Source organism: Hakea prostrata, chromosome 9 (genome assembly GCF_041222555.1).
Source record: "Hakea prostrata isolate BN-2017 chromosome 9, UWA_Hpros_2, whole genome shotgun sequence".
Classification (NCBI taxonomy): domain Eukaryota; kingdom Viridiplantae; phylum Streptophyta; class Magnoliopsida; order Proteales; family Proteaceae; genus Hakea; species Hakea prostrata.
In genome coordinates, this window is record NC_142608.1 from 2,030,541 (window position 1) to 2,055,438 (window position 24,898).

At 37.6% G+C, this 24,898-nt stretch overlaps 4 protein-coding genes across 6 annotated transcripts; 2 read left to right on the forward strand and 2 right to left on the reverse strand.

Moving 5' to 3' along the window:
- Positions 1 to 6,295: 6,295 nt before the first annotated feature.
- On the reverse strand, positions 6,296 to 7,752 carry LOC149003978 (uncharacterized). Its single transcript, XM_089169204.1, has one exon. It carries the CDS (start codon positions 7,579 to 7,581, stop codon positions 6,850 to 6,852), a length of 732 nt encoding a protein of 243 aa, XP_089025330.1. The 5' UTR covers positions 7,582 to 7,752; the 3' UTR covers positions 6,296 to 6,849.
- Positions 7,753 to 8,365: 613 nt separating this feature from the next.
- Positions 8,366 to 9,167, reverse strand: LOC149003979 (uncharacterized). Its single transcript, XM_089135516.1, has one exon. It carries the CDS (start codon positions 8,881 to 8,883, stop codon positions 8,578 to 8,580), a length of 306 nt encoding a protein of 101 aa, XP_088991642.1. The 5' UTR covers positions 8,884 to 9,167; the 3' UTR covers positions 8,366 to 8,577.
- A 3,675-nt stretch (positions 9,168 to 12,842) lies between these two features.
- On the forward strand, positions 12,843 to 19,944 carry G6PD1 (glucose-6-phosphate dehydrogenase 1). Of its 3 annotated transcripts, XM_089167960.1 has the most exons (11): positions 12,844 to 13,441; positions 13,731 to 13,790; positions 14,305 to 14,495; positions 14,628 to 14,722; positions 14,805 to 14,919; positions 17,323 to 17,528; positions 17,598 to 17,747; positions 17,816 to 17,936; positions 18,298 to 18,527; positions 18,724 to 18,924; positions 19,482 to 19,944. In XM_089167960.1, the coding sequence occupies exons 1-11, from the start codon at positions 13,228 to 13,230 to the stop codon at positions 19,732 to 19,734; spliced, it is 1,836 nt and encodes a 611-aa protein (XP_089024086.1). In that variant the 5' UTR covers positions 12,844 to 13,227; the 3' UTR covers positions 19,735 to 19,944. The 3 variants fall into 3 exon arrangements, with proteins under 3 accessions (XP_089024088.1, XP_089024086.1, XP_089024087.1); XM_089167962.1 differs by lacking the exon at positions 17,598 to 17,747 and having other exon boundaries at positions 12,843 to 13,441; XM_089167961.1 differs by lacking the exon at positions 13,731 to 13,790 and having other exon boundaries at positions 12,845 to 13,441.
- A 93-nt stretch (positions 19,945 to 20,037) lies between these two features.
- LOC149003981 (zinc transporter 11-like) lies at positions 20,038 to 23,106 on the forward strand. Its single transcript, XM_089167963.1, has 3 exons — positions 20,038 to 21,117; positions 22,179 to 22,225; positions 22,309 to 23,106. Exons 1-3 carry the CDS (start codon positions 20,664 to 20,666, stop codon positions 22,849 to 22,851), a joined length of 1,044 nt encoding a protein of 347 aa, XP_089024089.1. The 5' UTR covers positions 20,038 to 20,663; the 3' UTR covers positions 22,852 to 23,106.
- The last annotated feature ends 1,792 nt before the right edge of the window (positions 23,107 to 24,898 follow it).

The window sequence follows — 24,898 nt, forward strand, 5'->3', positions numbered from 1 at the left end:
ACGGAAAAAAATCATCAGCAGTGCAGCACTACAGGCAACATGTGTCGTATTCTTAATAACTGGTTGAGATTATAAAGTTAGTTTTACTACCCATTTGTAAAACTTGGTTCTATAACTTAGAAACCTTTAGAAGTAGCTATAGGTCAAGAATGAGGTTTAATGGAAAAAGGGTAGATTCGTTTGATCTCATTAGAATGGTTGAACAGACGGAGTGAACCAAGAACACCACTCACTTCTTGTCAATCTCGATCTAGATGATGATGAGAAAGAGGGTGAAAACCCCTTTCATAGGTTCGCTATCAAATTTGTAAATTGAAGAACATGATTACAAGTTCTTCATTATGTTTTAAATCCCCCCTCCCCCTCTCTTTTTTGGGTTGTGTATTGATCTTATCGTATCATTAGATAAATCCAAATCCTTGATTGAACGTTATAATTGTCCCTGGTCCACATCGGAAGAAGGTTGAGATTCATGGATTCTTTCCATCCCTTCAATGTTTCTTTTGTGTTGTTCCTTAGATTTTAGGCCTGAGAAGATGATCAATAGCAACACAAATCAATTAATCAAACTAGATTCTGATTTAGGATTTGACGTTCCTAGTAGACATTTCTTCTCAAGCCAATTTCTCCTTCAATCCCTTCATTATTGTTCTGCCATTTTCCCTACATTGACTCATAGACATTAGGTTTTTCGGGAGTTTGTCTAGTCAATGGAGTAAACAGAGATGGAGAGGGAACAAGAGATGGATGAAAGAAGGGAGTGAGAGGGAAAAAGATAGGAAAAAATCATGGATTTCTAATTCATAGAACCGGGTTTTAGAAATGAGTGGATTTTGGTTAAAACGGGTTTGTTTCACGTAAAGCCAGCTTTCTAATCTGAACCATTTACTTAGAATAGGATATGTGTTGCGCTATGATACTGCAATGCTGTGCACAGCAAATGATTTTTTTCCTTATAGAACACCCAAAGAGTCAATGAGTGATACTGCAATGCTGTGCACAGCAAATGATTTTTTTCCTTATAGAACACCCAAAGAGTCAATGAGTGACCGCTAAGCATTGGCGTGGGGATATTTTTACGCTTTTTAAAGTCATGTATTTATGTACAATATTTATTAAAATGAGACACATATAAAATCATTACGTTACCTTAATTACTGAATCATTGATGAACTATCAACTCTTACGTCATCTTCAGCTTAGGCGTGTATTGAGAGTTAAAAATTTTACATATTATTTATCAATGATCAAAAAATGAAAGAAAAGATTCCAATAAGTCAATGCTAAAGCAGTTGAACACAATTCAGAACTATTTTTAGTATTTTAAAATCTTTTTTAAAAAATGGAAAGATGTCAAATTATTAGTTAACTGGCGATTCTTTATGACAAAGTGATAACAGTGACAATAAAGAAAATATAGGGTTTGACAAGTAATTTTAAAAAATACAGGGTCTGACATGTATCAAGTCATCCTTTAACTTATATTCGATCTTTAGGATTCAGGCGCTTTGTTCTCTTGTTTCCTCGGCATAGCCGTTATAAATTAAACTTCATTACCAAAAAAAAAGTCATCCTTTAGCCGAGTAAGGATGGCGTACTAAGTGTTTTCAGATAAATCTCACACCGTTATTTAAAATTTAAAATTTGTGCTAACTTTTTAACTTTTTAGGGTTGAGCTAGACTGTATTCTCTTGGGGAGGCTCTTTTCAGCTTTGTAAAAGATGATGCTAATGAAGGAACTTATTTAAGATTGTAAGTTGTAACCCTCTATTAATGTTACCATTATGGTTAATAAGAAATATAAGCTCCCTTTACAAGGAAGGGGGAAAAAATGTTCAAATTTGAATCTAAACCTTAGTCCATGGGTCTTGCTTGGGTCCTGCGCATTAAATGTGCAGGACCATCAAGCCACGCATATTCAACAGTCGAGATTTCAAATCTGGTAGCCGAAATCTTGACTTGAAAGTCATGCGCTAAGCAATTTAGTCCACACCCTTGTCGGCTAGAGTCCGAATTAGCTACCCGTCGGGATAGCACATTGTGCTCCCCGACGACTTTACCACCATAAATACAGAAGGACCCAAGAGTTGGGTGATGAGAGGATTTTTTTTATTTTTTATTTTTTACCAGTGGGTCCCACCCAATTTGTGGTAGTAAATCCTTTAAGGGAGCAATCAAGGGTGATCATCCAGATTCTTTTCGGCTATAGCCCATATACACGGGAAAGAGTAAAGAGAGGCCCACCATTTAAATATTAAATCGAAAAGGACGCCAAGCCCTGATTTGACTTGGATTTGACTCATGGAAAGCTACATCAATCGAAAAACCTTTTTCATTTGAAAGTTGTTTAGGGCCTGTTTGGTTACATGAATCTAGAGATTTCAAATCTCCGGATTCATGAATGGTGTTACCCGTTTGCTTGTAAAAATCCATATGAACTCATGAAAGTCTGATCCCTTTTTAGTTAAAAGGTGAATCTTTAGATTCTATGGGTGGGGTGGAATCGGGATTTCATTAAAGTTATACAATTGTCCATTCACAAAAATCATGTCGATCAAATAAATTTTTATGATGAATTCACGGATTTCATTCCACAACCAAACACTTAATTTTATACATTATAACTCCAGTAGATTTGAAGTCTATAGACTTTGAAATCCTCACTTCTTTGCACTCATCTAACCAAACAGGCCCCCCGGTGGGCTTCTCATCCTAACCCCCTTCTCTGCCCACCCAAACCACTTGGTGCCCATCTCGTCCAAACCCTACAATTATTATTATTATTGGAGGTTTTTTTACGTGTCTGGTGATCATAAATTAATGTTGGGTTCCTTAATATTTTTTCGTTTGGGTCTGTACCTTACCTCTTCACCTTAGCTCCTGAAGTTCTATCCTTGTCGCCTCATCCAAGTTTCAAACTAAATGTTTAATGACCAATTATCTCTTTTTAAAACTATATATTAACATAATGTATTAAATAACTTAAAGGGCTCTTCCCATCTTGCCTTTAAATATACTTAATTGGTAGCTTATGGTGTTAGTTTGCTTGTAATCCATATGTGACTCATGAAAGTTGATCTTCATAAAGCTTTTGACTATATTCGTGGGATTTTATTAGTGAAGTCCTTTTGGCTATGGATCTCCCCCCCCTCCTTTGTACATTGAATAGTAGAGACTTGCCTTTCCACTCCTCACTTCTTTGTCATCACCAATGGCTCCCTGGCTGGTTTTTTCTCCTCTCAAGTTGGTATCCGCCAAGGATGCCCCCTCTACCCTTACCTCTTCACCTTAGCTCCGGAAGTTCTATCCTGCCTCATCCAATCCAAAACTGATCAGATGCTCATTTCTTCTATTTCCAAGTGTAAATCCCTTAAGCTCTCCCATCTTGCCTTTGCAGATGACCTTATGATTTTCTCTAAAGCCAACCATTCTTCTATTCTACTATCCTCTCATTATTTGAATCCCTCTAGAGTCAATTTTGAGAAATCTACCATCTTTTCTCCCTCCTACTTCTTTCTGGGTTTAGCCCTAGCTCCTTCCCTGTGATTTACCTTGGTTTTCCCCTTATCTTGGATAGGCTCACTCGCTACCATTGCTCCCCTATGCTTGATCATATTCGGAAAAAGCTCCAAATCTAGAAAAATAAGCGCTTTCGTTTGTTGGGAGATTGGTGCTTATTCGTTCTGTCCTCCTTGTAATCCATCTTTTGTGCATTATTTTGGAAAGACCAAGAATCTTCCTGCTTCCTTCATCCCATTAGCTGGAGGTCCATTTGCCGCCCCAAATTCAAGGGAGGTCTTGGAATCCGTCGTATTCTTGATATGAATACGGCATGTCTCGTGAAACTCATTTCAAAGATTGCATCCAAACATGATTCAATTTAGGTTTCCTGGGTATATTCCTATCTCCTCAAGAATGACTCCATTTGGACTCTCCCCCCCCCCCCCCCGTCCAATCCTTCCTGGATCTTGAGAAAGCTTTTTTTTCTCAGGAGTCATGCTCTTTCAGCCATTTCTGTCCAGGTTTCAACTGGTGTCTCCACTTCCTTTTGACTCGACCCTCCGGTGGGTATCCTGTTCACTCCCCTTGGCCCTAGATTTGTATACAACTCCCGTATCCCAAAATCCATACCCCTCTCCACCTTTATTTCCTCTGGCTTTTGGTCCCACATTCCCCACCCCCAAGTCTCACATAGGCTTGGAACTCCCTCCCTCCCCTTTTCTCCCACTCTGATGATCACATTACTTGGCTTCATTCCCATTCTACTTCCTTTTCCACTGCCTCAACTTATAACCTTCTAAGGACCCCCTCCCCCTGTCCCTTGGATCCACCTTGTTTGGTTTAAAATCCACATCCCCCGCTACTCCCTAACCCTTTGGAGAGCCCTTAACCTTGCCCTACTTACCCAAGTGTTTCTCATTAGCTGCCACATCCTTGCCAACCCTAACTGTACCATTTGTTTGAATAGTTTAGAGGATCTTGATATCTTTTTTTTTTTCTGTTACCCGCTCTCCCACTCTATTTGGTCCATTGCCCTTGCCTCCATTTGTCCCAAATCGCGATGTTCATTAGGCTTTGTTTGAGATCGGAAATGGATCCTGAGAAATTTTGTTGGTGCCACTATCTGTGACCAAGTGGATAAGCTTGTCTTTGCTATCACTATCCACCATCTTTGGTGGAAGCGCAATTTGAGAAGATGGGTTTCTAAATCCTGATCTCGTGATATGATTTGAATTGCCACCTATTTTGATATTTCTTTGAGGCTTTGTTCACTTTTCCACTCCCCTGTTGTTGATTCTCCAAGAAATATGCTAATTGTTAGTTCTTGGAGTCTCTCATCTTCTCTCCAGTCCCCTCCTTGACTGGGTTTCTCTCCATCCCCCTCTTTCTCCTTTGTATATATTTTCTTGTTTGCTTTTAGTAATTTAATTATTTATTCATCAATATATATATATATATATATATATATATATTACATTAAGGAACCTAATATTAATTTATGGTCCACTAACTCACATGTAAAAAATTCTTATTATTATTTTTAGTCACTCAAATATTCAAATCCAACCATCGGCGATCAAATCAATAACGGTCGATTTCAATATTCGAACCAGTGCTTCTGATGTAAATCATCATCTAGGTACAAGCAAAGTTCGACATGTCGACTCATGTCGCCGTGTCGGACCCTGGCGACATGGGCGATAGGTCGCCAAAAGTCGCTCGACTTTTGGCAAGGGTTCGATGAAAAATCGAACCCCTGTTTCGAAGGGTATTTTAGGTCATTTTGACATGAAATTTGACGTGTAACTTAATTTGAGGCCAATAAACACATTGGGAGTGTTATTTTGACCTAAAACATCACCTAACCTAAAGTTTATAATTGGCACATGTCCAGCTACATGCGGGCAAAACTTGAAGTTTGGAAAATTCTTATAAATTAATGTAAATATGCAAAGAGAACACAAATACACAAGTAGTAAAGAGATGTACTAAAGTTTACAATTCATTATCCAATTATGTTGAGTATGGCTCATGCTTCACATATTGTTGTAAGGGCAGCGCTCCCGGAGTTTTTAGAGGCGGGAGCTATGTCACTTTAGCAAAAGCGAATGAAAAATCGTATGCTGCTCTATGTTATGGAGGATCTGAATTTACTGATTCTGATTTTGCAGGAGATCTTGATAAAAGGAAATCCACTGCTGGCTATGAGATATTTGGTATATATCGTGTCGCTGGGGGGAGTCGTGTCGCCCCCCAGCGACATGGCGACATATGGCCTTGTGTCGGCTGTGTACAAGTACAACAGGTACTTCAGTCCACTGGTGTGCTTCTTAAGATATATTTCACCGGATCCGTTCAACAGTTCTCAGGGTGGGATTAATGGAAAGAGCCTTGATGTATGAACTACACTACGACCAGAATGGAAAGAAGGAAGAAGAAGAAGAAGCAGAAGCTCAGTCATCAGAAAGTCTCCGTCTATGTTTCAGCAATTGGCTGGCGTTTGTAGGTCCATGGGGTCTCGACGGAACTTTCAAAGAAATTACCAAACTCGTGGGTAGAGCAGGTGAGGTGTTCGACGAGTTGCGCAGAAGACGATTATGGACAGGCCGACATGCTTTTAATTGAAAGGTGAAATTGATTGATGACTTATCTCAATCTCTCCTTCCAACTCTCTCACCTTTTTTTAATTATCTCTTTCGTCCTCTTCCGCAAGACTCTCTATTCAGGAAGAGGAACCAAGTCAAGTGGAAAATTGCAGGAAAGCTTCCCATAGATATAGCAATTGGCTAATCATCGAACATGGAAGAATCTTGTGATTTAACTAGAAAATCATTATCTACCAATCAATTAGTCCCTTTCAAAAGTTTGAACACTTTCCCATCTCCATCAACTGGGACACCTTGAAGAATTGCTTTCAATTCCCAATCATCTATTGTTTGTCTGTCGGTCATTGAATTTAGCCTTTCTTAGTATCTTCTTCTAAGATCTTACACAATTCCCCAACCCATAAAACTAGCTAACTTTTTTTGAATTTGAGTTAACAAAGTAATCTTACTCTTTTTATCAATAAAAACACTAGTTTCTGCAACTGAATCTCCATTGCTTTCTCACTTGTTTCCTAGCCTCATCATACCTATGTTACATTTATTATTACATCACACCCATAAGGGAAAAAGGAAAAGCTCTCCAAAAACTAAATTAAGAAAGCTTAAAACAGTGTTATGTTAAGAGAAAGAAGAAAATAAAAAGCCTGACAGAGTCGGGGAAAAAATAGAAGAGGAAGCTAAACATGCATTCTTCTGGGTTTGCAATCTGATGCATTGGGGACTGGTTTTTTTTCGTAAGAAATTAATAGTTTTGAACCATAACCAATTGTCGAGCTTCGCTTTTGAGTCCCTGTTTCATCTTTCTTATAAACTCTTCACATTTTTTGTTCAATTCCTCTGTACTAATTGCTTCATTTGCTTCCTCTTCTTCCTCATGATCTTCTGCTGCTGTGGCTGGTACTGCTGCTGGTGATGTAGCTGGTGCCAGTGCTGTGACTGGTACTGCTGGTGCTGCTGGTGAGAAACCACCCTCCCTTCCCACTGCAACCAAATACCCATTTTCATCTTCCACGGTAATCAAACGCGCTTTTCCTCCTCCACCTTGAGCATTCTCAGGATTGTTGATACTCTTCGACACAGTTACCTTCCCTGAAGCTGATGCTTTCTTCTCTGGAATTTCATCCACCCTCTGAAGATAATCTCTATTACTCCTTCGGGATTCATCATGAGATTCAACAGTCTCTACCGGACAAAAACTGATCAAACCAGAGGTCATGGCTAGTAAGACAAGGATTCCATTGCAGAGGAGAAACATATAGTTCCTGTCAATACTATAGTCGAAGCGTTGGAAAGACAACGTAGAGAAATATAACTTAAAAGAAAGATCTAAGAGAGAGAACGTTGCAGAAGGTGAGAGGAGGACCAAAAAGACACAGAATAAAGATAACATCAGGAGCTGAAGGGTCTTCTTCAAAAGCTGAGCTTTCTCGAATTTGATTCCTGGTTGAAGTTTTTGACACTTGATACTGTCCATCGTTGTTCGGAGAGAAGAACAGGCAGTGAAAGAGAAGTGAGTTAGAAGAAGTTAATTAGATTCTGTGGACGAGCCTTGACACTTAGTAGTGGGATCGATATGGAAATGTAAATGGGTTTATATAATACAAAAATGATTACCCAAGAGATGCTCAATATTCTCAATCAAGGACTTGGATGCGAGAGCAGAGCATGGTTATCTCATCTTCTTCTCTTCTGTTCGTGGGTCATATGTGCTTGCCGTGTTCAGGCTGGAAAGTCATCAGAAAGAACCCAAGAAGAAGTCAGTCAATTTTTATTGTTTAAGCCTTTCTTAAACTCTTCTTTTTTAAAAGTAGACAATGAGAGAGTCAAAGTCGTTACTCGTTAGTTAGTAGTACAGTTTTTCTAGAAGAGGACCCAGTCTTCATTCACATGGAGGGGTAGAGAATCTCTTCACCATGGTGATGAAGGATATGTAATATTTCTTTCTTCTTCTGAATAAAGACAAGGACTGAGTCTTCATTCACTTGGCTGTTGGTGATGGTGACCGGAACATTAAGAGAAGAAAGGAAATAAAAAATAATAAAAAATTGACTGTGTGAGTCTTGGTAGATCTAAATATAAGGTAGGATTTTCTAAAAGAGTGTCTCATATTTTTTTTTCTAGGGGAATGCTGTAGTTATACTAATAACAAGTAAGATATCAAGATTAAATGAGAAGTATGATTTTGGTACCTTGAGTTGACGCTGCCCGAATTACATAATTTCCTTACATCTATTGGTTTTTGCTTGGACAAAACTATTAATTCAACTGAAACAAACCACAGCCTAGAAGCATCTGATGAACAATTGTTTTGCTTGCTATTGGTTCATTTACAAGTGAAAACACATTGACCATTAATGTAGCAGATTCACCTTTAATGAAACTATGTATACATAAGTGTTTTTACAGAGAATAAGAAGTTAAAAGAGACAAACAAAATAGGTTGCAGGGGTGGGGTTTTCAATCTCAATTCTCAGAGCTGATCAGGCCATAAGAAAGCCCCAATAGCAAATGCCCTTTTCTCCTCAAGGGATCCCTTGAAACTGATTAGCCCATACTGTATAAGAAGCCTATCAACCTTCCACTCTTCCATGTTTTCATAATCACTTCTCCTGTAACGTGGATAATGAAGAGGCATCTGGAACCCTGTATGCAATTTTCTACAACTCTCTTTCTGGGTCATTTGATTCCCTTCATTTGAATCAACCAAACTATTGTTGCCTTTGCTGATACGTCTTCCATGGTCATGTCCTTCATCAGAGATCCACCCCATAGCCATCTCTTCTTTCTCTCTGTCTCTCACTGAACCTTGATGGAAAGAATCAACTAAAACCCACTTTGATGATGATGAAGAAGAAGAAGCAGAAGAAGCAGCTTAAACCAAAGCCAAAAGCAGGAGATGCGTCCATATATATACTTACAGGCATGCGTGGTAAGGTGGCAAAGAAGAAAGGTATGGCTTGGACGTATCAAGCAAATTTAAGGGACCAAGAACAAGAAGATTACTTGATCAACTGGGTTGGGTAGCTTAACTTGTTTGATTTATGGCAAATGGGACAGATGTCAAGTTGAGCTATTGTTTGATTCTTAGTAGTTAGATGTTGTTTTCGATAATTGCATCATCTAAATCTTTGGGTTTAGATTTTGAAGTGAGGGTTAATAGATGCATGTTTTAACATCTGGCTTTTTATATTGTTACTTGCAGAATGAGCATCAGTGATTCAAATTAATTGATGCAACTTTGGAAGTCACTTCCAAATTAAGATTTGTGTCTATGCTTATAAGCTGAATATGGTTGCTTGCGGATATTGTCAACATGAAAAGAATACAGAAAGTTTTTTGTAATCTCCACTGGAGAAGGTTTAAGGTCTTCTGGGACTGAAAAAAAAGAAAAAAAAGAAAAAAAAGGCATAAATGCTTACTTGGTAAGAAGGAAAATGAAAAAGGAAAGGATTTTGGGTTTTATACTTAGCTTTTGTTCAAGATTTGGTGGCTGTATTAATTGGTTTTTTTTTTTGTAAATGGGTAGTATAAATTTTCTTTTTCTTTTGGTTGTCCTTTATATTATTCTTCAAAATTCTTTAAAACTGATTAAAGAGGATTTCTGAAATTATTTAGAAGTTTCTTGTGAATAATTGACTTTTAGTGAAAATGATTTGCATATGGAATAATGGAAGGACTTCATTACGGAACGATTTCTTTACATCACAAAAAATTATCTCACTAAAATAAAAATATTTATTAAGTTGCTAAAAGGATATTCTCGAAAGTATCCAATCAACATTGAACAACAAGTAGTAGCATCAGAAATACATCCCGAATGTTGTCCAGCTACCAAATGACACATCAATTGTTTTTATCTCTGGTCAGAAAGGCTCTAGATAACTACTGTCAAGAGGAATAGAGCCTCGAAGTAGGAGATTAGAGTCTGAATCGCCTCGAGACAAAAGGTATAGTCCTGCCTATTATGTAATACCCCATCCCCATCCTAATATAAAAATCATCTACTAAAAATAAAAAAGACAAATGAATAGGGTGATGTAATGTTTTAGGACCTCTATATTTTCTTCTAATGTTTAAAAAGTGCAATCAACAAGGTCTTTAGAAAAATAGACTATTCATATGAGTTTGTGTAATACATGAGGATGGTTTCCATGAGATCATTAGGCTCTTTTTGGTATCAATTCTTATTCTCTATTATGCCTATTTAAAAGAAATAAGTACAAGAATTCATTATTGGTCAATAATGAAAAATGGTTTAGTGAATTTTGTCAAAAATAAATTATGGAATGAAAAAAAGTTTGGTGTCAAAATAAACATTTATTAGTAAATAATAGCGAGCAAGTGATAAAAAAGAAAAAAAGTATGATTTTTATAAATAAAAAAAAAAGGTAAATATCACTTACCTCCCCTCTTAGCTGGACAAATAGCACTTACATCCCCTCTTAATTGGATAATATCACTTACCTCCCCTCTAACCTAGCAAACATATCAAACACCTCCCCTCTGTTAACTTTCTCGGTTAAATTAAACTTGTCCCGTTAAATGTTTTTTTAAAACCCCAAAATATCCTTGGTTAAAAATATTTTTTTTTTATTTTAAACCTATATTACTGTAATCACCCTAGTAGTTAAAATATTAAATTATCCTCAATTAAAATAATTGTTAAAAATCAAAACACCATAGCTAAAAAACATTATCAAACAATTAAAAAACCCAAAATAGTAGTATGCGTTTAATTTTATCAATATACCCTTTGTTTTTTAATTGCATTTTTACTTTTACTTGATTCTAATAAGTGTTTTTTAATTGTTTCATAATTTTATTTTTTTTAAACCCAAAATAGTAGTATGCGTTTAATTTTAATAATTAAAGATAATTTAGGTTTTAACTATGGTGTTTTGGTTTTTAATAATTATTTTAATTAAGAGTAATTTAGTAGTTAAACTTTTTAACCAAGGGTATTTTGGGGTTTTAGAAAAATATTTAACGGTAAAAGTTAAATTTAACCAAAAAAATTAGCAGAGGGGGAGGTGTTTGATATATTTGCTAGGTAAGAATGAGGTAAATGATATTATCCAACTAAGAGGGGGTATAAGTGCTATTTGTTCAGCTAAGTGGGGAGGTAAGTGATATTTACCAAAAAAAAAAAGTGTGTTAGATTATTTTATTTTTATCTTAACCATAAAATAAGTAAGTTTTTTTCTGGTAAGAAATATTAAGTAAATTTGTGCATAAGGAGAATTAAATTCTCACCGTAATTCATAATAAACAAAAGGGTAATTTTCATCTGGACCCCCTGAGGTTTGGTCCATGTCACTTTTAGTCCAGTTTAAGTTTTCTTTTGCATATGGCTCCCCTGTAGTTTTAAAAAATAATAAAATAAGGACACACTTAACAAAAATAATTAGTTTAGTAAATTTTGTGACAAAATACCCTTGTTTCCTTGGTTCACCCGATTGTCCGCAATCTAAAATCTTACACACCGGTTTCGGCCGGTGGGCTTGCCTTGGGGGTTGTGTGCTCTCTTTGTTGGTTTTTCGTGGTGTTTGTTTTTGGTTTTTGGTTTTCCGTCGTTTGGTGGTGGCTTCTCGTGGTTTGTGGTTGTTGGGTTTGTCGCTTGTCTTTGGCTTTTTTGTCTCTTTCTTCTCTTTTGTCTTATTTGGTTTGTTTTTGTGGTTTTCTCCATGAGGGCGTTTTTGTTCTTGTTTGGTCTGGGGCTTCTTGTGTGTGGGTTGTTCTCCCCCTTGTTTTTTTTTGGTTGTTCCGTCTTTCTGTTGGGGGTTTTTTGCTTTCTTTTGATGACTTTCCTTTTTTTTTTTTTAGTTGTGTCCCTTGGTTGCTCCTTTGGGGGTGTTTTGGGTTATGTTTAGGCTCTGTGTGGGGCTTATGTGTTGGGTTTGTGGGGGCTTTGGGTTTTTGGGTTTTGGTTTGTCTTGCAAGTTCGTATGTGTCCCTTGGTTTCTGGTGTTTTTGTACGTTGTTTTTTTTGTTTGTATCTATTTTAATAAATTAAAACTTATATAATAAAAGGAAGTGCAAAGGACACAAGGGTATTTTTGTCACAAAATTTATTAAACTAACTATTTTTGTTAAGTGTGTCCTTATTTTATCATTTTTTAAAACTACAGGGGAGCCATATGCAAAAGAAAACTTAATCTGGACTAAAAGTGACATGGACCAAACCTAGGGGATCCATATGAAAATTACCCTAAACAAAAATGTTCAATATAGGTTTTGAAAGTTTTTTTATTATTTTAAATAAAATAAAAGTGATAATAAAAAATATCAAACAACTTAAAATAAAAAATAAAAACTTCATGAGAATTTAAAAAAAAGAACACTTTAAGTAAAAACCAATTATTTTTGTGTTCTCTATCTGGAGTGTTGCATTTCCAGTCTTTATAAGGAAAAGTAATCATTTCACCTCCACTATTTCTGAATTTGTTGTATTCATGCACAACTCCATTAAAATGTTGAGCACACAGTCAAAATTCGAGCATATGTCAAATTCTCTCCAATCTCCTCTCCTAATCTGTGATTTCAACTTTAAAATTGGTGTATACGGCTAGAAGTATATTATCTTCTTCACCTACCTTATCCGGATCAGACCCATTTATTTTTATTGGTAGAAGTATATTAATCCAATTCAAAGGACATTAAGAAGTTGGTTAACGCTGAAACAAGTGGCAAGCAAGGTGATCGACTAATTACCCCAAAAAAAAAAAAAAAAAAAAAGCAAGGTGATCGGCTGGGAAAAACTCAGCTGTCATTTCTAGCCATTAGTAACCGGCAATCACTTTCCCATTCATCTGGTTTGCCGTAGAAGATCAAAGACATCCAATTATCGAAGATGGAAAACCCAGAATTCTGCTTCAATTACTAATTTAAAACTGCAGACATCACTGTTGTGGCACTCGTGTAGTAGGTTTGAAGAGTAAGAGGTCGTCGTATTTATTTGAATGAAGAGCGAGAGAAATTGAAGGGCCATTTGGGCTGTTCATGTTGGGCGGAAAAATTTTTCAAAACTGAGCTCAGATTTTTCAGCTTTCCGAGTTCTGAGCTGCTTCCGACATCCTTCAGGGCAAATTGTGGAAGTATCTCTGCCTTGGCATCCAATTAAATGGCTAGATGTTGCAGTCCTTGTTCTTTCCCTTCTACTTTATTGTCACTCTCCTCATTGAAGCAGGAGGGACTTATCCCTGGAAGGATGATGGTACCAAGAAAGAGAAATAACCCTCTAATTTCTCGTGGCTATTCCAATCTCCGGTCGAGAAAGCCATTTGAACTCAAATCCTGTAATGGGCACCCGCTAAACGCGATCTCTTCCGTCGATGGTGAACTCTTGAATCCTTTCACTGCAATTTTTTATTGCATCCTTTTTCTCTTGGTTCAACTTGTATGGGTTCTCCTCATCTATGCTTGGTGTTCTCATCGAATGGGTTTTGGTTTTACATCTAATTTTTTGGTATTTCATTGTCATTTTATTGTTTGATTACTACCCTTTTCTTCTTTTGCATCAGATGTTTTATTTGGTTATGTTTCTCTAATTCTATTATCGTTAAGAGACTGTTCTTCGCCAGACATAAGCCTAATTGATACTAATGCGCTCTGTCCATTCTGTAGTAGTGAGGAGGGGACTATTATTCATGCCCTTCTCCTTTGCCCTTTTGCTGCAATTTGCTGGTATGTTTCTCCCTTATGCTTTAATGTCCATGAATTTCGTGATTTGGAAGCTACGAAATATTGTTGTCCTTAACCATTCCATAACAGATCCTGTGTAGTACGCTGTTGCTATTTTAGCTTCTGTATCTTCTTCTGTGGCGGGGTTTTCGCTGCAGCAGAGTGCAAAGGTTGGCCATAGCTTTTTCGCTATGGCCATGGAGGCTGAATCAGTTAGAGATAGTCCTGTACTGGTCCTAGCTCTGATTCTCCATCCTGTGGTTATTTTAGTAATCGTCTGGGTGTGAATCAAACTTATAGTGGAACTAATTCTTTCTTAGATTCTGTTCTGTAGTCTTTGTGGATGATTTGTGGTGTATAGCTACTTCTTTCTTTTTCTTTTTTCTCCTGGGAAGGAAGTTTCTCCTCAAACTACTGGTATAATGTCCTCTGGTCTAATATAGTATCTCCCTCTTTTTCCCTTGTTCTCTCTTTATTAATTTCCTACTGTTAATTATCAAATGGATTTGGAAACTAGGTTTAAGTGGGAACTCATCAACTGAAGATTGCGTGGCGGACCAAGTAACAGATGGTTCAGTTCTCTTTCCAGAGCCAGGAAAAACTAAGTCTACCGTTAGCATTACTGTTGTTGGAGCTTCAGGGGATCTTGCTAGGAAGAAAATTTTTCCTGCACTTTTTGCATTATTCTATGAAGATTGTCTACCTGAGGTTTAGTTTTATGCTTTACCAATTCCAAATTTCTAGGCATTACGTTTCTTGATGAATAGAATCAACGTGATCTTTTCAGTTTGCTTTGTAGTAATTCTGATTCTCAAATTTTACCCTCGATCTCTGTCACAGCATTTTACCATTTTTGGTTATGCTCGGAGTAAGATGAGCGATGAAGAGCTGAGGACCATGATCAGTGCAACACTGACTTGCAGAATTGACAAGAGGTACTTGCCGTCGGCTGAAATATCTAGCAAAGTTCCATCATTTAGCTTACATTTAGCCTTAATTTATTTCTGTGGTTTTCAGGGAAAATTGCAGTGACAAAATGGATCAGTTCTTGCAGAGATGCTTCTACCATTCTGGCCAGTATAACTCTGAGGAGAATTTTTCAGAGTTAGACAAGAAACTGAAAGAGAAAGAGGTAATGTAATTAACGTCTATAGTTTGAGGACATTTTGATTGTTGCAAAATTATGGTTTTTCCCTTATGATATAACATGTCAAGGCTATTGCTTCAATCCACTCTTCTCATAGCCCATTGGAAATCAGTTTTTTGTGGCAATGGAGTGTTCTAACTGGTTGAATTGCACACCTGTATGAATTATTTCCCTTGTACCCTAGTGCAGTCTTTCTTGTGCATTGTGCTTCTCATGATAAGTATTTGAAAGCTTTATTATAAGGCTTTGTTTTCGTATATTCATGCCACCCTGTGTTTCCAAACATTAGAGGCTACTGCCGTTCAATGATGATACCCTAAAGGTCATTGCTTAGAGCAATGGTACAAGGTTCAAGCTACAAGGGAAAATGAATGGCTTCAAATCCTGAAGCAGCCATTTTGCACAAAATGTCCAAGGTTAGGACCAATTCCAAACTCATCCATCTGAGGACACCGCCTAGGTGGGAACAGCACTGACTAGTGGTTCCTTCAATACAATTATACCCTAAAAATGTTTTCAAAGAACAAATGGTACTTCACCAAAAGGTCTGATAGTGGTACCATGGGGCAGAGTGGTGCTAAGCTGGAGGATCCTTATTAGTGTTCCCCTTTTCTCCTCTTCTGCATGTCTTCATTTTTTCTATCTCTTGATTTATAATTTGAACCATGTTATTTCATGATATGGCCTTTGTTAAGTGCCAATCTCAGTAGCTTAACAATGGCAGAATAACAACAGAAAAATGGTAATAATAATAATAGATTTTATTAAGTGCTGAATTGTAGAACAGTGTAACCATTACCTTAGGTATTCCTACAGCTACCCGAGAGCAGCAGCCCTAACCCTTATTTCCCTTGATAACAAAAAGATGATCCTAACCTACTTCCTTTCCCCAAGATTATTAGTAAATACTTTCCTAAATTATTCCCTTAATAGAATCCCCCCAAGTCCAATCTTATATGGCAGTCTCTGCCTCCAAATCGATTCCTTCTTTTCTTGATTTCTGTTCAACAGATCTTGTGGCCCTCTTTCTATGCTTGCGAGTATATACTCGAGATACAAGGGGCCTATCAACCTCTATTCCCCATTTGTTCCTACTACAATGACAACAACAACAACAACAAGAACAACAACAAGCCTTGCCCCAACTAAATGAGGTCTATTCCTGCTTGATAGAATTGGAGTGTATTATAAATAGGTTGAATTGCCAGGAGAAGGTTATAAGCTTTCCCTTTAAAAGATGATTTGCTCCTGATTATAGGTTCAAGTGTCTCTTGTTAGAGTTTTCTGTCATTCAATGATTTGGAATTTGAAAAATCAAATTCTCTAGAGTTCAAAGGCATGGAGAACATCCATTTCTTTCGAGTTTTAACATCTATGATTCTATATATATACTTGTTTTTAGCCCAAATCATCCAGGGTATGTTGAGAATGGGATGTAATCCTTACCTAAAATACCAAAGGGTTTTGTAATGTGTTTCAGGCTTCCAGCTCCAACTCTGTCAAGAAAGATCTTAATATCCCAAGATAAGTCACAGAAATATTTATAGCTTGGTTGCTATTTAAATTGGTCCTCCATTTGCAAGGCCATCCATTTTGATGTTCCCTCACTGAAATCTATACTGTATGCATGGCCAAGCAATGCATTCTCCACCTGCGGACCTTGCAAAGGGATAACATGTTTTTTCTCTTACCTTCTCTCTCATCTGTGGAGCGAAGAAAGCAGGCTTTGCCCCAGCTACCACTATCCTTAGGAAACCAGAAGAGCTACTAAAGGAAAGGGATGCAGTCTCCTCTTTGGACTTTGGAGATGAGAGGACTGAGAAAAAACATCCTTCATGCAAGGATATACCTTGTCTGTGCTGGCTCGGCTTTTTGTTTTAGATTTGAAGAAAGCTTCCAGAGCAATAGTGAAACACCAACATTGCTAAGCTGAGCTCTTATGATAGAATAAGCACAAGCCAGGGTTTTGAATGAGATGCATTTCCATGAGTGATTTTTCCTTTTTTCTGTCTGGGGTTGTTAAATTGTCTTTGGATAACTAAAAGTAAAATAGGGTAGGTTAATTATTAATATGCTATCCTGCTTACTTTTCACTGGTAATGGAGCTTAAAACTCTGAAAGGTTATCCTTGCAATGCATCTCTGGTGTTGTATCGTCCAAAAATATGTTTGAAAGCCAAATTTCTCACACTTTGTTAGTAATAATCTTTGTGAGACATATATCAGAGTATTTGGATGAAACATTTAGAATATTTGTGCTAATTTTTCACCCTTCACTTCTTATCTACGTATTAGAGATTTGGAAGCAATTGATGGAAAAACATTGATACCTACCTGGTGAGCCTGAAACCTGCATGTATCTTCTGATAACATCAAGTAACTATCATAGGTTGGAAGACTCCCCAATAGGTTATTTTACTTGTCAATACCTCCCAACATATTTGTGGATGTGGTACGGTGTGCAAGTCGTCGTGCTTCTTCTGCAAACGGATGGACTCGAGTCATTGTTGAAAAGCCATTTGGCCGTGATTTGGCATCATCCGCTGAGCTGACTAGATGCTTTAAGCAATACCTCTCGGAGGAACAGATATTCAGGTATATATTTGAATTTGATATAGTACTTTCGTAGATGAAACTGTAATAAAATTTCTTTGATTGGTTTAGGATTGACCATTACTTGGGTAAGGAACTCGTTGAAAACCTATCGGTGCTCCGGTTCTCCAATCTTGTTTTTGAGCCTTTATGGTCAAGGAACTACATCAGAAATGTGCAACTAATATTTTCTGAAGATTTTGGAACAGAGGGCCGAGGCGGGTTAGTACTTAATGACCTTGCTATGATTATTTTCAGAAGCAGTACCTTATTGTGTCTTATGGTTACAGATACTTCGATAACTATGGGATTATACGGGATATAATGCAGAATCACCTGCTTCAAATATTGGCACTTTTTGCAATGGAGACACCTGTCAGCTTGGATGCAGAGGACATTAGAAATGAAAAGGTCTGTAAATTATCATGCCTTCTATAATTTTTTACCACTCAATTTGTTTCTTCTTCTTCATTTTTTTTTTTTTCTTCTTCTGCATTACTTGTCATAGTTCATCGGTGTTTTGACCTTATTAGAGCCAATTATATTGAATGTGCAATACTTTGTTTTCGCTGAACTTTTGCTGTGGATATCACCTTGCTAGTGCTTCTTTTAACTGGAGATCAAACTTGCTTTTCGTCCTTTTTGCTATTTTATCATTTTTAGCTGTTCCTCAGGTCAACCAACATAAAGGGCACCATAGATTTTGTTTACATAAAAGTTCCAGCTTATGTTGAAGAAGTTTTTTCTTATCTTTAAAATTTTCTTTGTACAGGTTAAGGTTTTAAGGTCAATGTTGCCACTGCAGATTGATGATCTAGTTGTAGGCCAGTATAAGGGACACTCAACTGGTGGAAAATCTTATCCTGGTTACACAGATGATCCAACCGTGCCAAATGACAGCCTAACTCCCACCTTTGCAGCAGCTGCTTTATTCATTCGTAATGCACGATGGGATGGGGTGCCTTTTTTGATGAAAGCAGGCAAGGCTCTCCATACTAAGGGGTGAGTGTCTTTTCTTTTCCTTTTACTTGCTGGATAATACACTTTTAAAACTATGCCCCCATCCCTTTTTTGATGAAAGCAGGCAAGGCTCTCCATACTAAGGGGTGAGTGTCTTTTCTTTTCCTTTTGCTTCCTTGATAACATACTCTTAAAAGTATGCCTAATGTTCTTGGAATCTCTATGAATGAATATGCAGAGCAGAGATCAGAGTGCAGTTTAGGCATGTCCCTGGCAACTTGTATAAGTGGAACTTTGGGACTGATTTGGATAAAGCTACAAACGAGCTTGTTATTCGTGTCCAACCCGATGAAGCTATATATCTGAGGATCAATAATAAAGTCCCAGGGCTTGGTATGAGGTTGGACCGCAGTGACCTTAATCTGCTTTACAAAACAAGGTAGGAATTGATCAAATACTCTTAAACCATCTTTCTTGAGTGATTGATACCAATAATAGGTATACAAATTCAAACAACACTCTCATTACTCGAATCATTACTGAGCCTGTATCTTCATTGTTAGTCTGTTGATCGGAGAGAACAGTGAGTTAAGCCTTGGGACAACGGTTAAGTTGCAGTATTTTATCCTGTTGGTTGGAGGTTCAGAACTTGGACACATTCTCTCCTGCTTTATGGGATTGAGGCTGCATGTACAGTTGTCCCTCTCAGACCCTTCTGTAGCAGGAGCTCATGCACGGAAATGTTCTATTAGTGGGAATGAGTGCTAAACTGTTAATTGGTCAGTCAATGTTTAAAGCAATTGAGATAGTACCTCTGTAAATGCATAAAGTGGTCAGTTGTGACTGACAAAGTTGAGATAACGCTTTTGACATATTCTGTAGTGTACACTATCTGTAACCTTGCAAAGTTCTTTTTCCTTCTTGTTTTGGTAAGTAAAACCTTGTGAAGTTCAGTATTAATCTGATGTTGACTTTCTTTTGGGTTCTCTCGGGAAGGTATCCGAAGGAAATTCCAGATGCATATGAGAGGTTGCTTATAGATGCCATAGAAGGAGAACGTCGGCTGTTCATTAGAAGTGACGAGCTTGATGCTGCTTGGGCACTTTTCACCCCTTTGCTAAAGGAACTGGAGGAGAGGAAGATTGCACCAGAGCTCTACCCGTATGGTACTAGAGGGCCAGTGGGGGCACACTATCTTGCTGCAAAGTATAATGTTCGATGGGGGGATCTTAGTGGTGAAGGTTCATAATTGGGTGGAGTTGCTGCTATAATATATTCCTTGCTAGGGATGGTCTCCTCTTTGAAATAACTCAGCAATGTTTTGTCCATGGATATGGTTGATTTTGGAGGGTCCAGGATTCTCTAGTTCTGATTATTTTCCTTGTATGATGATTAAATAGTATTTTCTATAGATTTTAGGCAATTAATGAGAGCCTTTTGAAGGTGAAGATTTTTTGCAGTTTGTTCTTGAATTTGTCTGTATACATTTGGTGTGGAACAGGATTACTTCTTGATATCATGTTCAGGATACAGAGTCTTGAGACTCTTGACTATATAGTTTGCAAACATGAAGCTCAGGAGACAACAGATGGAGACAGAAACAGAGTGTAGACATAGAAGGAGCAACATAAAAGAAACCTACGATAATGCAGAGATTCTGCTGATTGATAAGATACTTCTAACAATCAGTTCTGAATTTGAGATGTATAAGCCAATATATGGAAGGCACTTGTCATTAAGCTTGCTGGGTGCTGAGGACTCCCCATTGCAGCAGATATTGATTTCACCATTCATCTTGCCAAATGAGGGTATGGTAATTTGCCACCTCGAGTATTACAGAGTTTTGTTTAGACATGGAGCAAACATTCAAAGCTAATAAATTATGATGAAGACGTTTTTGTAATTAGACACAGACTTCTCGTTGAAGCAGTCAAATTCTGGGTATCTCTCATGGAGTCAAGGAGACTCTTCTCACCCAGAGTGCCTTGGCTTGTTAGTTGCTGACAAAATTTTCTTTTCATGTTCGATTGTTGTGGTTGTGGCAATTGAAAGTGAGGTGTTGGATTTAATGCTCTGGCCTACAACACCTAAGGCTGCGCTGAGATTCAATAAAATACCCCATTTTGAGTATCCCTGGCTCTATCCAGAGTAAGTCCCAGACTTTGAGCAGCTCCTCCAATGAAAAGATCACTCCTCTCCCTTGCAGTTCTTCTCACCTTTGTCATCTCCGTCTATGCCCACGGTGGTCACCACCACCATGATGACTCTGATGATTCATCTGATGAGTCCCCAGAGAAACCAAACCTGAGATCGAAATCATTAATTCTCGTGAAGATATTCTGTTTGATTCTCGAGTTCTTTGCAGTATTCGTGGCAGGGATATCTCCTTACTTCGTGAAGTGGAATCAAGGCTTCCTTGTATTAGGCACCCAGTTTGCCGGCGGCGTGTTCTTGGGAACAGCTTTGATGCACTTCCTCACTGATTCTGATGAGACCTTTAAGGATCTCATTCCTACAAAAGATTACCCATTTGCCCCCATGTTGTGCTGCGGTGGTTATCTGTTTACCATGCTTACCGACTGCTTCATTTCTCATGTTTATGGCAAACAGGAGAGCTCGCGCAGCGCTTATGGTTATCACTTTCACTTATCAAGCACAATTCTTTTACTGTTTTAAGTGTCCAGTTACTGCTTAAACTAAACATGGGCCAGACTCTATGATACTTGAACAGATTTCATTTTGTTTCTACTTAAAAACTCTTGATGACTTAACTCAAATTTTCTGTTCTAACAATTTCAGAACCAGGTTCTTATTTAATTGGATTTCTTCAAAAAGTATGGTTGGAAGATCAGTTTCTGTCATAGGATAGTCACTCAAGCCTGGTTGATATAATTGTAGCGATTAGATCTAGTTTGATTCAAGCCTGCGAAGCTAGTATTTGTTCATTTATTGTGGAGTTGGGATGCTTGGAGTTAGTTAACCACTTTGAATTTCATCCCCTAATCTTTTATTGAGATTGTTCTTTAAGTGTCAAGATGTTTTTAGACTTAAAACAACCTTTTGATTCTTGTCAGTTCTATTTTGTTCTAACGTTTGCAATGATAATGTAGATTCCTTGTTCAGAGTAGCCTTATTAGTTGAGCTCTTGATTTATTAGCCTTTTGCCTACTCCTTGGCTTCTGCAATTATACAAGATAGATACACTGTTTATATGAATTCTTCTTCTCAATGATCATTTTTCTTATTAAATTTATCTTTTTGAAAGCTCCACCTTGCTATAGGAAAAACATCATCTGCTATACACACCAAAGTGCATATAAGCCAAATTACTAGCTGAGATAGTAAAGAAAACTACAAGACTATTTGGATTTTTCAAATTTGAAGTCAAGCTTTAAATCTCAATAAAAAATGCACTGATAAGTGACAGTAAAGGACTTTCTATCTCCTGATCGAATCTCTTTGGTTTTCATCCACCATTAGTCTTCCACCCATGTTTAAATTTTTTTTCCAACCGACATGATTAGATTCATAATAAAAATCCTATCAAAAAATATGAGATTAAATCTTAAGAGGAAGAGAAATTGATTTTATATGATGTAGGAATTTGGACAAAATTTTTTAAAGCGTCTCAAAGGATTTAAAAAATAATAATAATAATATCGATTCCATGTTCTAACTATGACTCATTTGCAGGGGTTGGTCAGTCAAGTATAAACAGCTCCAGTGGCAGGTCCTCTCAGGTAATAAAGAGAAACATTTAGAGTTCCATTACTTTTCTTTAAAATTTTCCTGTTATTCCCAATTGATTTTGAGATGGGAACAGGTTGGTTTTGATGAGGCGGCGATTGCCCAATCACTGAAAGCGCCACCGCCGGCGGCGGTGGCAGTGGCAAGGTCGGTAGGTGACAGCTTACTGTTGATAGTGGCGTTGTGTTTTCATTCGGTGTTCGAAGGTATCGCCATCGGAGTTGCAGAGACAGCAGGGGATGCCTGGAAAGCACTGTGGACCATAAGCCTTCACAAGGTGTTTGCTGCCATGGCCATGGGAATAGCTTTAATCCAAATGTTACCCAATCGTCCTATCCTTTCCTGTATGGCTTACACCTTCGCCTTCGCGATTTCAAGCCCAGTTGGAGTAGCAATTGGAATCGTGATCGATGCAACCACTGAAGGCTTGGTGGCCGATTGGATCTATGCAATCTCCATGGGATTCGCCTGCGGTGTCTTCATTTATGTTTCCATTAACCATCTTCTCTCCAAGGGTTACTCCAATCCCACACCGGATTTGGTGTACACCACTCATGCAAGGTTCCTCTCTGTGCTATTTGGCGTAGCAGTTATTGCAGTTGTCATGATTTGGGATTAGAATTAGAAGCCCTCTTCTCTTCATGTCGAAACTCATCATCTCATGCAATATGGAATAAGCGAGCAAGAAAGAGAAAGAAAAGCAAGGTTTACATGGTTTGGAGTTTGAACTCTAATGTAGAGAGCGTATGAAAATCCTCATCTCATCAGCAGTGACTTAGTGAGGTGTTTCATTACTTTTATATAATTCATACAATTTGGAGATTACTCATACAGATCATATAAAAGTAGAATCAAATATCCCTCTTGTTCTTTTTTAGTTTTCTTTCTCACTCCGTCTCTTTTCTTATGAGGTTTCTTTCAATTTCTTCCAATATAACAATCAAGGTCCGACATGTCGCCCTGTTTCGAAGGGTATTTCAGGTCATTTTGACCTGAAATTTGACGTGTAATCTAATTTGAGGCCAATAAACACATTGGGAGTGTTATTTTGACCTAAAACATCATCTAACCTAAAGTTTATAATTGGCACATGTCCGGCTATATGTGGGCAAAACTGGAAGTTTGAAAATTTCATATAAACTAATGTAAATATGCAAAGTAAACACAAATACACAATTGGTAAAGAGATGTACTAAAGTTTACAATTCATTATACAATTATGTTGAGTATGGCTCATGCTTCACATATTGTTGCCGATGGACACGGGGTCTCGCTCCCGGTGAGCGGGCGGCGGTGTGGGGGCAGCGCTCCCAGGAGCTTTTAGAAGCCTTATATCACTTTGGCAAAAAGTGAACGAAAAACAAACGAAAGGCTATTATATATTCAAGATGTAGCGATATATCGCGATTTTTTGGCGATATATCGACTTGTAGGCAATATATCGCCGACATATGGTAAATGTCGTGTCGCTGGGGGGAGACGTGTCGCCCCCTAGCGACAGGGCGATATATCGCTCTGTATCGCCGACACAATGAACCATGATAACAAGGCTAATTAATTAAAAATAACAATAATAATTCAGATAAATTCATATGTTTTTTGTCAAATTTTCATCGGACCCCCTGAGGTTTGGTCCAGGTCACTTTTAGTCCAGTTTAAATTTCTTTTTGCATATGGCTCCCCTGTGGTTTCAATAAATGATTAAATAAGGACAAGGTTAACAAAAACTGTTAGTTTGATAAATTTTGTGACAAAAATACCCTTGTGTCTTTTGAATTTTTTTTATTTTTTTAATCTACTAAAATAGATACTATAAAATAACTAAATAATAAATCATATATGTTGAACGTCGGAGTAGGTTTGCCGTCGTCGACTAGGATCTGAGAGCGAAGAAACTGAAGAAAGCAGAAGAGATACTTAAAGAAGGAATTGAGACAGCGGAGAAAGGAATTGAAAGTGCTGAGATGGGGATTGTGGCGGTGGAGGCAGAAATTGTGATAAAAATACCCTTGTGGCCATTGTGGCCATTGCTTGCTTGCAACTAGTAGATGAATTTACTAATACTGCCATTTTTTTTTATTTCCCTTCACAGATTTGTATGTGCCAATACACTCTCTCCTCAAAGGCTCTGTTATACAAGAAGAATTTCACGCATGTAAATATAGCTCTCTCACTCTCTATAGTCTGTATTCTGCTGTCTGGACTATCGGGTTTTTGAGAAAAAAAAAAAAACTACGACATACACTTTCAAAACTGAGTTTACCCAACACAATATTAATTTAAACATCCTAAATTTTATATCTTCTCCATTAAAATGGTGGAAAACAAATTTAACGAGAAACCCTAAGAACCCATTATCGACAGAAAAATTACGATCAGTTCAGAAATCATGACTTCACCTTTAAGGTTTTTGAGCTTGGGTTTCAAGAACTCCATTAACCACAGAAATCGCAACAAGAACACCCAAGAATTCAGCCCCTGCAACCACTACGGCCTAAGCAAAACCACCAAAAGCGGGTGCAATTTCTGCCTCCACCACCACAATCCCCATCTCAGCACTTTCAATTCCTTTCTCCGCCGTCTCCAAACCCTTCTCCGCTGTCTCAATTCCTTCTTTTAGTATCTCCTCTGCTTTCTTCAGTTTCTTTGCTCTCAGATCCTCGTTG